This window comes from Onychomys torridus, chromosome 21 (genome assembly GCF_903995425.1).
Source record: "Onychomys torridus chromosome 21, mOncTor1.1, whole genome shotgun sequence".
Classification (NCBI taxonomy): Eukaryota; Metazoa; Chordata; class Mammalia; order Rodentia; family Cricetidae; genus Onychomys; species Onychomys torridus.
The window spans coordinates 52,746,297-52,760,784 of record NC_050463.1 but is presented as its reverse complement, the minus strand read 5'-3'; the positions used below and the strand labels follow the sequence as shown (position 1 = coordinate 52,760,784).

General features: G+C 45.3%; 1 protein-coding gene across 19 annotated transcripts in view; it reads right to left on the bottom strand.

The window, feature by feature from the left end:
• Window positions 1–14,488, bottom strand: part of Myt1l (myelin transcription factor 1 like) — a 399,212-nt gene that overhangs the window by 128,443 nt on the left and 256,281 nt on the right. For 18 of the 19 annotated variants that reach the window (XM_036170263.1, XM_036170272.1, XM_036170265.1 and 15 more), the window contains 3 exons: window positions 14,110–14,164; window positions 13,950–13,983; window positions 13,545–13,607 (listed from right to left, as the gene is read on the bottom strand). In XM_036170263.1, the coding sequence (XP_036026156.1) occupies window positions 13,545–13,607; window positions 13,950–13,983; window positions 14,110–14,164 (152 nt within the window). Of the gene's footprint in view, window positions 1–13,544; window positions 13,608–13,949; window positions 13,984–14,109; window positions 14,201–14,488 lie in introns of all 19 variants that reach the window. The other variant, XM_036170260.1, reaches the window with a different exon arrangement.

Below are 14,488 nucleotides of genomic sequence, written 5' to 3'. Positions count from 1 at the left end.
TACACACAGGGTTACCTGTCTTCTTTGAAATTGGCACAGTCTCCCTGTGGAGAAATTTTACAAGTGGGTAGTGAGTTTGCAGCAAGTGTCTAAAAGTTTGCATCAGATTCTAAAACAACAGAGTACTGAATTGTGTTGCAATGCAGAAAAAGAAACCTCTCTCTGAGAAAAGTTGTGATGATCCTCTGGGTAGGTGGAGAATCATAGGACACTTGAATGATGTAGACTCTACATAGCTACATAGAAACTGGATGTTAAACTGTGTATGAATACACTCTGGGAAGATGTCTTGTCTAAGCCCTGCAGCTGACAGAACCAACACTGGGGTGATATGAGTCTTCCCACTTCTAAAGTTTTGGAAAATCAGACTACTGCTGTCAGGGTGCTTCCTTACATTGAAATCCATGAGTTGGACAGAGTGCATTTGTAAGGGGCATGAAGTAGAACAGATCTGGGGACCTTCATAAAGTCTGCCTTATATTCAGAACCAATACAGAACTCAGAAATATCACATACCACCATGGACACATGTGCTTCTATCTCTGACTATGGTAGATCTGATGTGTCACATGGTCTTTGAGGGCAGGAGGCTACCTCCTTGACCTTTAGTCATAGTTCCTGGTATAGGGAAACGTATGCAATCACTCTTCTGTAAGTAGTGTGTCAAGATATCATGGATCTCTCTAGACTCACAGTTTCTTCTACATGTTCATAAAAGTTGGTGATCGCTTCCAACCTGCCTTTATGTGATTCTTGACCAAATGCTAATTTCTAAGATTAAAAAAACTAGACAAGCTTCCAAACTCATCACAGACATTGCTGAGGAGCACAGCTCCACCATCTGGTCCCATCTTCTCTATCCCCACCCTTCTACAAAGCCCTGCACTACCTTATGTAGAGTCTGTCACTTGTATTGTCCCTGGAGAAGCTGCTGTGTAAGGTTAGTGGCTGTGGAGAGTTGGCTGCATGGTGTGGTCTGGCTGAATGCTGAGTGCCTTGAGAGTGGGACCAAGCTCTAAGACATGCCGGGATGACACAGGCAGGAAGAACTGCCTCTGGATACAGAATCCCCAGTAGCTGTTTCAAACCCGAATTCAATAATCAGAACTTGAATAATCAAAAAATCATTCTTAATTGTTTCAAAGTACCATAAATTGTGAGGATGGTTTTGTTTGCTTCATTTGGCCCCTTCTCTGGAAAAAAAATTAAGAGTAACATATTCTAATTAAAAATCCTTAACTCCCTGTGTTTAATTTTATTGTGTTTTTAGGTGATATAAAAACATTGTGGCACTTGTTGCCCTCATGAATGACATGAAATGCTAATGCCTTTCAGGACATCAGGCATAAAGTTTGGCCCTTAGTGTCATTTGTGTCTATATTCCCTGGACATTTAGTGACAGTCATCTGCTCTGTAGAAAGTCTTTCTCTCTCAAGCATCTCCAAGGTGTCAGGGACAGGGTGAAGCTCTGGAGGGGCTCTGATGGGCAAGGGAACCTGACTGCCCTGGGCCCACTGCCTCCTAAACCACAGTCACTCAGCAATGCCTTCTGTGCTGGGAAAGCCAGAAGATACAGCTTCACGAGACAGGAACAGCAGAGGGGCCTCATTTTCCAGAAAATTAATCAGAATACCCTGTACATAGACAGGGTGTTCATGCACAACTCAAGTAGGAGCAGGCAAGTTTGAGACTGACCTACCAAAGACACGCTTCCAGGATTTGGAAGACTCTGAATTTATCCCAAAGATTGTTGTGACAGGAGAAAGTCTCCAGGTGGAAGGGGCTGCTGAGCCTGCAGAGAGTGTTGGAGGTGAAAGTAGAGGGGACAAGATAGAGGACTGTCTGCTCCCCTTATGTGAACCTTCAGAGAGTGCCAAAGATAGGGTGTGGGGGTAGCCCCACCCATTGAGGTCTTTTTCTATTATATGTGAGTCTGTGAAGAGCTGGGTGGCTTCATTTTATCATCTAGAGACAGAAACTTTACATTTATTCTGAAGTTAAACCCAAAGGAGCCTGACTAAATGAGAGTCCAACAGATATCAAAGGCTCTATTCACCACCTCTACATGACACACAAGTGGCCCTAATGAAGACCTTCAGACTCTGTCCACATCTTTGGCCATGTTCCATTCAATGGCCAGAGCCTAATTCTCCTTTGTACTGGGTCTGGTTTAGGGATGAAGGGAATTTTCTAGGTGGCTGACCCAAGGACTGAGGGCCTCATATGGCTATGTTCCAGTCTGACCACAACTGGTGCAAGATGCCCAGAGGGCATGCTGATGACCCATTTTGTAGCTATGGTTTAAGGTGGCTATAAAGAGTGATCCCTCAGTTTTTCTTCTCAATCCTAGGTCTAGAGCTCAAGGCTGAACAGGTAATTGCTGAGTTCTGGGACCCATGCTTGCCTATTTCCCAGTAGCCCATTCTTTGACTTGACTATAGAGAGATAGTCACACCTTGGCCCAACCTGAGAGTAAGTACTCTGAGAGGCTAGCTCATTCTCAAAAGGGGAAAACATTGCTTAATATGCTAACCATTTTGTCTTCCAGAAAGCTCTTGCAAAGACATTGTAAGTCAAGTGATCAATTTTTTAAAAGGGAGGTTGTTTTCTGGATAAGCAAGATGCATGTTAGACATGATTACACAGCATCTTCTTTCCAGGGAACAACAAGGGCTTCCTGATCTTCTACTCTAGGAATATGGTATTGCCAGACCCCATCTTATAAGTAAGAAACCCTGACACAGGGTCTCTATGTCCTTTACCCTGTCATATATGGCTATTCTATCCCCAGGAGAAACCAAAGCCCTGAAGGTATTAGCAAAAATACTACTCTAAACACTCAGGCATTGTCAACAGTAACAGAATCACATGAATTACAGCACAGTCTCAGGATGAAATTCAGCATCATTACACTATCTAATGATAAGGGGAAAGGCTTATATTAATGAAGGTGTGTTCTCACCCCTTAGCAGGTCAGGCGATAGAAACTAAGTGGCAGGACTCTAACATGTGACAATAACAGAATCACCCCATTCCTATGGGGCTGCCATAATTCACACTTGCCCTTATTTAAGAAGGTGCCTGACCTTTATTTGAAATTCAAGTTTGAGCCAATCTCAGTGTTTCTCTGGTTTCTCCTGCCAGCTGCATCCCCCGGGAGCTGACAAAGGGCACCTGCACCGTCTACTCTTCTGCCCTTCAGCTGCCCTTTGTCTCCCCAGTGTCTTGGAAGTTGCCCTGTAGCTGGGGGTTCCACAGTCCTGGCAGCCCATGTGTACGCCTAGGTCTAAGGCGAAGGATGCCTCAGAGATGGCTGATGGACAGACTCACTTCCAGGGTAGCAAGGTAGTAGAAGACTCTGGGCTGGATTCCTCCACCCCACTCTTTCAAACTTGTTTGAAACAAGTTGGGTCAATGCAAGAAGTTTGCCGTTGTCCCACTAGCCTCAGGGAAGACTGGGTTCCTTTCTTAGTCATTATAGGTACTGTGCCTTTTTTTCCTAACCTGCTGGTCACCTTTGGAGTAAGTGGGTGGGTGAGCGGTTGAGGGGGGCTGGAGGAAAGAAAGACTATCTCCAGATTGGGTAGAAAGAAACATGGGGAAGGAAGACTGGCTAACAGGATTGAGTCCCAGTGATAGGAGAGGACTGGGTCTACTGTGATGTGCATCTCAGGAGGCTACTGCTTCTGTCCCTGGGACTGTTATTTCCAGGGGATTCTGAGGACCCACGGATCCTGAAGGGGGAAGAAACTGTCTACATCTTGGTGGGCTGGATGTGTCCTGAGATATGCCTGATCAGGAGACTACCTCTGCTCTATTGGCCTTGCTAACTCCTCGCAGCCTTTCTGTGTATTGCTGTCCCCATCCTGACCACTCTATGCCAATATGGAGAGGACAGGTGGGAAATGAGGCCCTTGTGTTCACTCTTGGGCTCAATGCCTCTCAGCACCATACTAGTTGTAGCTCTAGAATTAATTATGGTGGCCACAGAGGCTCAGGGGAGGGTGTGTCCTGGCCATACTTTGGCCAGGCCAGGCCAGCTCCTGGACATAGGAAGGCTGGCCCACACTGATGCATGGTCACATTGCACCTCATTTCTCAATCTTGTCCTTATGAGATTGGTAGGCACAGGACCCCTCTGATTTTCTGAGGGAGAATGTGACACTCAGGCTCCCCTACTCTTCTGCTACCTCTCTCATGCCAGCTTGGAGCCAAGGTCTCATTCAGAATACAACAAGTCACCTGATTGGCTGGGGTGATAAGACGTAGGCAAGAATGCAGCAAGATGAAATATTAATGGAAATAATTGCAACCAGGAGGTTTGTGTGTCCCTGTTCTATCATCCCTGGAGTCTCAGGAAATGAATCCTTTTGTATAGGCAGCATCCTTCTGTGTCATTCCATACAGCATTGGCAGCAAGGCACAGCCCTGCAGAGTGGCCACTGAAAGACAGGAGCAGGTTGCAGAGCCTGAAATTACACAGTGGTACTGTGAGCTCTCTGCAGGGAGGAGGGTGGCTTATCCCAATGTGTTCAGAGCAGCAGAAGCACCAGAGACAACGCACATTCTTTCTCAATGGGGAAGGAGAGAGCCCTGGAGGGTTGTCATGGTCTCCAGCAGACATCCTGATTATCTTCTAGTCTTGATGCCTTTCCTTTGTTATCCACTAGGGCTCTATGAAGGCAGTGGGAGTACCTGTATAAAAATGGGAGGTTTCCACAATACCTTTTAGGTCTCAGAGTATGTGCTGGCCCTCCAGGACCTGCAGATAGCAAGGAGTGGCTGACCCTGGAAAAGTGGCTTACTCTATGTCCCATGTCTCCCCAAAAAGTGATGCCTCTCTGGAGAAGCCACATCTTGTAGACTGTTTCTTGTTGCTCAGCTACAAAAATGCATCTGTGGTCTGAATCAAAGTGAAATCTCAGTCACTGCCAGTCAGAGTCACAATCCTGGCCAGTGTGTGTGTGTGTGTGTGTGTGTGTGTGTGTGTGTGTGTGTGTGTGTGTGTGTGTGTTACTACTCTCTCTTGGGTAGTGACACTGGGTGTGGGTCCTGGGGCATGGTGAGGACACTGGGTAGGCTGTATGTTCTGTGGACATCAGAGCAGGAGTGTTCACCCCATTTGTATAGAGTTGATGTCCATAGTTTGAATGTGAGTTCTATACACACTCTGTATCAGGGAGCTAGGATTTGAATCCTCATTCACTGTTAAATCTCAGGTGGGATCAAGACTGGGTAGACACTTAAGGTAGTCTGGGTTGGCCTTATTAGCTGCGTTCTCAGGCACCATCTCCTTTTCTAGAGAGACTGCTTGGTCAACAATGCTCTTTTTGGTGTCCTTGTCAAGCTCAGAGCAACAGAGTCCTTAGGGACACTGAAGTTACAGATGGATGAGCCCCACCCACAGTTTCTGATGCAGCAGATCTGGATGGGGGCCCAGTTATTGCCTTCCTAGAGAGTGTGTAGGTAGTACTGGGGTTCTGGGCTCAAGGAAAATGACCCAACCCCCAGCTTCACAGGTGGGTTAGGTGCTCATGGAGACTCTGTCTACCAGAGATGGCTCCAGAATGATCATGGGATGCTGTGGAGCCCTAGAGATATGAAAACAGCTGTCATGTCCCAGTAGTGCTTCAGAGTCTGGAGCAGCTACAGCTGTTTTTCTGCGTTGTATGTCAGGTGGGCACAGGAGAATGGAAAGGGAGCTGGAGGAAGGAGTAGTGGCCCTTAGGGTGGGTTCACCTCTGTATCTGTATCACCAGGTGGGAGGGTTGATGGTGGAGCTCATAAGCTAATACGTGCCCCTGGAACACCTAAAGCTACACAGAATATTGAAATCTCATTGGATCAATGCTACAGTCAGAAAGGAGGGCTGCTTCCTTTCAAGTTTTTTTTTCCTTCTAACTTTGAAGTTTGTTTTCTAACCATATTTTGTCACCAGACTTTGAAGACACTGTTCTCTGTAAGGCAGGGGATAGCAGAGAAGAAATAACAGGTCCTTGAAAGTTAGAGTCTAGAAGGCCCCTCCAATTATTCCTCCATCTGCTCATTGTGATTCTAAATGATAATAATTGCTTTACTAATGCATGAACATCCCTAGGTAAGTGTGTGAAGAACAAGAGTGCTGCACTGCTCCTAATGCAGCAACCTCTGAAAGTCTCTAGTGAGTGTCATGGTTGAGAAGTGGCTTTTCCTTCCCTTGGGTGCATGGTTGTGGTGAAGTGTTGATGCCTTTAAGATGATGGCCCTCATAGGAGAGACATCAGTGAAGAGGGGACCCAGCCACTCAGGACACTGCTTTTTAGGTTCAGGGATAGAGAACTTGGATTAGTTCCTGAGCTGCTGGGCCCTTCCAGCCTCCACTTTCCTGCCTAAGCGTGAGGTCTTCTTTTCAGGCTCCCACATATAAGGTCAATCGGCAAAACCCTTTCTGTTAAGAGAGTCCAGTCTGGGGCATTTTGTACCTGCAACATGAAATGGACTAGATACTGACTGGAGATGCAGAATCAACTAGTAATGGAGTAGTCATCAGAGCCTCCTTAAAGCAGTCTGACTAGAAGCCTTCACTCTTTCACCTCCCTGCTCCCCATCACTATCTCCTTACTCCCTAACAAGTACGGGCACATACCCCTGAGAAGATGCAGCCTACCAATCATAAGAATCCTTTTGTCAGCAGTCACCACCTCTCAGGTGAGAACTAGCTGGGGTCACAACACTGGGTCCCTGAAGGATACTGTTCCTAACTGTACAGCTGAGCCAGCTCCTCTGACACCTGCCTGTAAGCAACCCCTGCCTTCCAATCTCTGGGCATATTGAGTAGGTGCTATTTCTTACGATTCCTCCACAGATGAATTTGGGTGAACCATGGACCTTTTGGTGGGTCAGCACCAGCACTAGCCAAACTACCCATCCATTCCTGTACCTTTTGTTCATGTTCCAAAGCTGCTAAGATCACATGTGTCTGATCATCAGGCAGGTGTCAGGCTGAGATAATTGCCAAATCCAGATGTGACCTCTTCGGATCACAGCCTTTAGATCCTCTGCCAGGACATGAGCTCCTTATCTGAAAATATTTATGCTCCTCTTTGAATGTAGAACTATTAATATATATCTATACAGATACATAGATATATATTCAGTTTTTCAAACATCAAAAATATGTGTAAACATATTATGTTTGTTTTGTGTGTCAAACCCACTGAGTCACAAAGGAGGCAGGGACCAGATGTGTGGCAGACAGCAGCAGGCTGACTGTTTTCTTAGGAAAATGGCCAAGAGACTTTTTAAAATAAAGGATTTACTATGATAATAAAGGTTAACTGCTACCACAGTCCAAAGTGATGGTGCCCAAATGTATCTGCACAGATACAATTCATAGTACAGCCCCAGAGTAACAGTGATCAGGGACAGCTACTTCACCCAAATAAATCCCTAGGTCTCGACATTTTTTTCTCTTTGTGCTGCCGTGGTCTGCTCTCAAATTAATGTTAAAATATGTATGCCCTAACTTGTGATTTACAGAATCGGTGACAAATAGTAAAAAGGACAGGCATGCCATAAAGCTTATGGATGGGGTGACGGCAGGCACAATGATGCCTCATAAAGAACGGAGGGGAGTAAACACAGATAGGCTGGCTAGGTGGCTGTGTGCACTGAATCCCTTATAAACATCCCATGGCGCGCCCTGCTGCAAGGCAGCCCCGTCGTTAATTAGAACATCCGGCAGACGCTGCAATGTATCCATGCACCCAAGTGGATCTTCATTTTTCACATGCGGGGCCTTACTAATTAAAATCAGCTTTGCAATTAAACGTGGAAAATTGTGTTAAACTTTCAAGCGTGGTTAGGAAAAATGCAATTATTTTTAGGGTGTTTTATTTCAATGCAAATGAAATTTCTATCTACATGAAGCCAGGGAAAGCAAAGAGGATGGCATAGGGGCTCTCTCTGTTCCTTCTCCCTTTTCTTTCTTCCTTTTTTTTTTTTCCTGGATTATGGATGCTCCTCTCAGTTGCAAGCTGCAATGCTCCCCTATCTCTCAGCCAGTACCTGGCTGGGTTCCAAAGCTTTTAGTGAGTGCTCTCTGTCAAGGCATGAATAATATCACCCTGAGGCTGTTGGCAGAATCCAAATGAGGCGTGCATACATCAGGAAGCCAGCCCTCCACTTTAGCTCCCAAGCAAGCTCCTGTGAAGACAGGCAATTATTCACCCACCGGCTGCCCTGGCAATCACGCTGGTGGGTGGAAAGGTGCGTGAAATGGAAGAGAATTTGAACAAGGAGTACGCACAACAAGCCAGAGAGGATCCAGTAATTTCCTAATAAAAAAAAGAAAGAAAGAAAAGCTACCATTTGAAGCTTGTAAATTTAAAAATGTGAGCTGAAAGATTTAGCTTAGTGTTTTCTAAATTGGAGCGGGCTGAAATATAGCTGTTCTCATCTCCTAACTTCAGGGTGCTGGTAAAGTGCTCAGAGACTACAAGGCTAAGTTATGTTTAACTTGCTAGTTAAGCAGGAAGCCATGCTTAATGAATAAGTAATTTTAAAATCTCAGTAAAGAGTTCAGTGTAAACAAAATTGGTTAACTGTCAAATCAATCCAGAAGGCTCATGGAACACACAGGTAGTGAATGTGTCCAGGCTATGAGCCCCTTACTTCCCACCCTTGCGTGTGGGAGGCTTTTATAGAAATCATTTATACATAAGCAAATCTAATTCATTTCAAGCATATACACCTACCAATTTTTGTGAGTAAAGTTAAAATTCTAATTCTTATATAGCATTTAATATCACTCTGTAGTAAATGCTAATAAAATGTCATTATTATTTCAATTTTTGTTGAAAAAATTAGTAAGATATTAGTGAAAATAAAGTAATAAGTATTTTGAGGATGACAAATAGATTTCTGTGTAAATTTTTTGACATCTGGCTTTATAGCTCATGTCTCAGGATCAGTTCCTAAAACACTCCAGATGAATGACAAAACCTTTGATGAGGTATCTGGGCCACACTCAGACAATTCAGGCTCACACCTGCACTCACACAACCCACACTCACAACCACACTTACAGCCCAAGCTCACAGCTCCTCTCACACAACCTAGGCTTACACTCACACACAACCCATGATCACACTCACACAACCCAGGCTCATTACCACACTCAAACAACCCAGGCTCATACCCACTCTCACACAACCCACACCCACACCCACATAGTTCACACACATAACCCAGGCTCACACTCACACAATCCACACATTCACCCAGGCTCACACCCACACTCACACAACCTAGGGTCATACCCACACTTACACCCACAACAACCCTCACTCACACAGCCCAGGCTTACACTCACACTCACACAATCCAGGCTCATAACCACAGTCACACAACCCACGCTCACATCCACACACACAACCTACACTTACACCCACACTCACACCTACATTCACACAACCCAGACTGGCAGTGGTTTCTTTCGCTTGTCAACAACCAAACCACAGAGAATCAGCGTTCAGTTTGGGGGAGGACACCAGCAATGTACAGAACCAGATCCCACTCTGTGCCTGTCCTCTTCTGGGGTCTTCAGAAGCTTCTGCAGGACCTTCTACACTTTCAGAGTTGCTCACAATGAGCCACTTGCTAAGATGTTAAACCTTGGTTTCTCACCTGCTTGGTAAGGTCAGGAGGAAGCCACTAGCAACTTGCTGAACATCATGCCTGTGACTTACCAAAACAACTGCTTGCATGCAAGAAAGCCCTGGTCTTTGGCACTTTAAATGTCCACAGGTCCTATAAGCCCACTTTGGCATGTGGGTAGAGAGTGCAGTGGCAGCCAGGCTTTGGGACCTAAGACGACCCTTCGGGAACTCAGAAAGACTGAGATTTACTGGATGTATCTGAAAATTGAAGTTCCGATTAGACTGTACATTTGAGGTTCTCAGTTGTCTCTGACATCCTCTTGGCACAAGGTAGGAAGCCATAGACTAGTAGGGCATCAAGATAGCTGCACACACAGGGCCACACACAGTGTGACAGTGTCGGTGGCAAAAGGAGGCCATCTTCACTGTGTACATAAGAGACCGGAGGGTTCAGAATGTAGGAACTGCCTCCAGTCCTCAGGGTACACTTTGTCAGCTCCCATCCTTGCATGCATGTCTTTGTCATATTCACAGCTAGTGACACAAAATCACACATGGGACAAAGGACAGACTCGTGTCCACAGACTACTGACAGTTCTGAAGGTCACTGTGTGTCCTATCAGTTGTTCTGAGAAGCCAAACCCAGATTAGCTGATGGGGCACCAGAATGTCAGCTGAGCCTGGATCCCTGCTGTCAGCAATCCATTCAGATACACTCGGTGCTTGGTGCCAAGAGGGTGTCACTCAGAGGGAGTGATGCAATGCTTCTGTCAGACACCTGGGAGTCCAGCACTCATCTTTTTTTGCCCCGGCTGCCTGGAGACTTATACTGAATTGAGTACTGTGTGGACCATGACATAGCCTGCATTTCTCCGCTTCAATTTCCTTTATAGGTTGTCCTAGCTTAACTTTCAACTTACCATTTAATTGTACAGTTGGACCTAGGTTTACCAGAGACCATGGATTATTATGAGCTATTAACACAAACAAATACCTACAGGCAGTTTGTCTTTTGTTAAAACAAAATACAGGGGTTGATGTAAAGCATGCCCAAATGCATATTACAGCCCTACTCTGGCCCTAATATTTAAATTCAAATCTTAAATTGTGAATCACTCTCAGCTCACTGTCTCCTTGCCCAGGTTTTATCTAGTGGTTGGTACAGCTTTATTCTCTGAAATCTGTGTCCGTCTCCATCATCCCAGGACACCCAACCTTCACATCTTCTTTTATAGAATTAGTTAGCACCCACAAGGAGACTGACCAGCATGCAGAGCCTCACCCTTTGTGCCTAAGAAGCACAGAGACAGCAAACTGAAAGGGTGAGAAAATATTTATTTTCTTAGGAATTTTCTTAATAAAAACAAAGGACTATAGAATAGGTACCATTTTACCATGGGTTCCCCCCCTCCATGCTGATTTTTTTCTTTATAATATGGACTGCCCATATCTGCCTCTAGTCACTTCGTGAATGTTCAAAGAGACATTTCAACATGTTAAAATAACACCATGGACTGGGGGGACATAGATGCTAAGTGAAAATTGCAGCCTTGAGGAGAACGCATTTGACAAGAAATACATTGCTAAAAGGATAAAAAGGGCAGGTAATTTTATCCATACTAGGCTGTGGCTCTCATGTCTCTCTACCCCTAAGATAAGCCCCATGTCTAAGTCACATCAGACATCCTTCACAGTTAGTACTACTGCCCCGGTAGACTGTGTGCAGGTATAGCGAGAATGGACAGGTCTCAGGAAAAGAAAATACTGCAGCCAGAAGTTACTTTCAAACCATAAAAATTAAAGGCAGACACAATCAAATCTTCTAATCCTGACATACCCCCAAGATGTTAAAATGCATTATCTCTTGGCTTTGCTTAGCAGGTATCACCAGTGGCCTGAGCACCCTGCAGGTCACAGCCAACTAGATCACTCCTGTCCTGCAGCCTCAGATTGTCAGGAAAAGCAGAATCCAGGTCTCCAGACTGGAGCTAAGGGTTTCCATCCATACCACAATGCTTGTGTACTCTCTGGTGAACACTTCAATTCAAACAGGAGGGATTGAGTCAGGATAAAATGGTACCAGTATTTTTATGTGCCCAGGCTTCTGGGGAACTTTCCTAGCTGGCATGGTTCTGTGTCTTTCCTCACAGTCCACCTGAGTGCTTCATGCCAGGATCAACTTTGAAATTGACGGAGTCTAAACTGCCTTCAGATCTCCTTCAGAAACCACGTGGAAGCAGAGTGCATAAGAAGTGAATACACATCATGCATGGCCACATCAATCCACACCTTCCAGGAATTCACCTTAGTGAAGGGTCTGAATGTGTGATAGAAATAGAAGAGAGTGGCGATCTCTCTGACTTGATCAGTGCTCACTATGAACATGCCTTGAAATACCACAATACAACCCCACAGAACAAGAATTATTAGTTCACAGAATAAAAGCCAAATGAATGTTTGTAATTATTATTCTAAATTTTCTTTTTTTTCTTTGTGAAACTGTGGCTATGAAATGACATCCAGTTAAAATTTGTTAACCAAATTTAATAATTTATTTTCATAACTGTGAGAAAGCCTAACTATGGGCTAATGAAGAGATGATTAGGAGAAAATAGATGCTGCTCAGAGTTTGCCAACCATTTTTCTGTTGAGCACATAATGCTGTTTTTAAGCACAGACTTAAGACCTTACATATCTCCACGTAGCAAAATTTATATTTTAGTTACTAGTCATTACCTGATTTAACAATTTACAATTTTGTATGGTATGAATAATTATGTAACACATTTAGTCATTTAAAACAAAAAAATTTCTAGAGAAAAGTGGCCCTTGTCTCCTTTGGTGTGTCGTGGGGACACCAGACAGCCATCTTGTGATGGATGCTCATTAAGCAACCCCCTGTGTCCTTCTGTGCAATCATGGGGACCTGGGCAATGATTCATGAATCTTCCTTTGATTTTACAAAGTGACAATCAAAATAATAGCTCGATTTTACCCACAAATGAGGACAAAGGAGAGGTCACCCTGAGTATCTCTGGCAGCACCCAACTCAAATGATGTCAGTCTGGCCACGGAAAGTTGGTAGCACAGGATGACTTTAGTCCTCCTGACTTGACTTGGGAAAAATAAGTGAGAACAATATCATTACAACTGGCGAGCATTCCTCACCTATCATGTCTGGGACCTTCATACAGCAGGACCCACCAGTGTCTCTGGTCAGAGCAGATGGGAAGACAAAACATGGGTATGGCAGCTGACCACAGGTGTGTATAAAGTGCTCTGGCCCTGGCGCATTCTCAACTGTCTTCCTTGCTGATGTTCTCCACACCCCCTCACCGTCAGGGATGTGAAATCTAGTACTTGTGAGAGTAACAAGACCACCTGTCTCCAGGACTGTGGGTGGGATCTGTCCTGGCTTTTGTCCCTGGTGTGAACATTCCCTGCAGTTTTCTGGCTATCACCTCAGTCTGTGCTTCCCAGCACAAGATCTCTTAGATGGTGGGACCAAAGTTACTTCACAAAGCTCAACAGGTCTTGTGTTACTTTATCTTCTGAGGCTCACTGTCCTCAGCAAGTAGGAGAAGAGATGAGGAGAGAGGGAAGGGTTCGACCTTCCTCATGGATCATGGGAAGCCCCAAGCTCTCCACATGCTGAGCATGGGCTCACAGGTGAGAATGGGAGGCTCATCATGATTGGTGCCAATTTATATACTGTTGTCGACATTGTGACACAGAGTGTCTCACGCTTTGAGAACTATGCAGGAGATGGAAGGGCACGGAGAAGTGAGAGAAAAGAAGAAAAGGGTGGCATGCATTATATCCCCAAACACCTACCCACGTCTTCACTCAATTGGGTCTCTAAACAAGCCATCTTAGACAGCACATTGTGAAAAAGGCAGGCATTACCTTCTGTGTCGTGCATATTTGCCACTGACGTGACCACTGCCGTCACAGCCTGGAGTGGGACAGCTGTAACAGGAAAGAACTGATTATAGAGCTGCATGGGCTGCTGTGGGCACTGATGGTGGTAGACTGGCCTCATGGAGAGAGGGGGAAGGGAGGGAGGCAGGGAGGGAGGGAGGCAGGGAGGCAGGAAGGGAGGGAGGGAGGGAGGGAGGCAGAGAAGAAACAGCACTGACCAAGGGAGGAGATACAGGGAGCTTTTTATCTGCAGTTTTAGGGGAATGAATTTCATCACTATAGCAGGCTATGCACAAGCTGCCAATCAGTCTGTAAGTACAGCACACCCATTCAGAGGCATGAGTTTTCTAAACTGCTGCTGGGAACACCTTTCCCCCACAAAGCACTCACCTGAACAGCTCTTGTATGGCTGGCTCCACAGGAACTGCAGAAAGATGGAAAACATAAAAATTTATCATGTGTCATTGGTACTCTTCTCCCATGGAAAATTACCAAAAGGGTGGTGGTGTTGGGGGGCCAGCCTCAGAGACACGGGGAAGTGCAGACTTACCTCGAACACCTTTGGATCGTGTGCGATGGCGCTTCTCCTCAGCGTCCACGTCCATCTGGGAATAGATTTTCAGGTGATCAGTGCCCTTGTCCTGTGAATGCAGACCAGCCTTACCCAGCGCTCCTGACTGCCCCTGGTACTGTACTCATAGGCCCTTAATCCTGTGTAGCTCTATAAAGAAAGGCCTCCACAGGGCAGCATGGGTAAGCAAGGGCAACAGTCTTAAATGTGTTCATTTAGGAGTAAAAATCAAACCTGGGTCTAGTAATCACTAGGCCTCTGCACTCTCCAGCCACAAACTTGGATGGCTTTCCAGGAATCCAACTCTCCTCTTGAGGATATGATTAGGATACCTTTGGTTGTCTGCATTATATTTTGT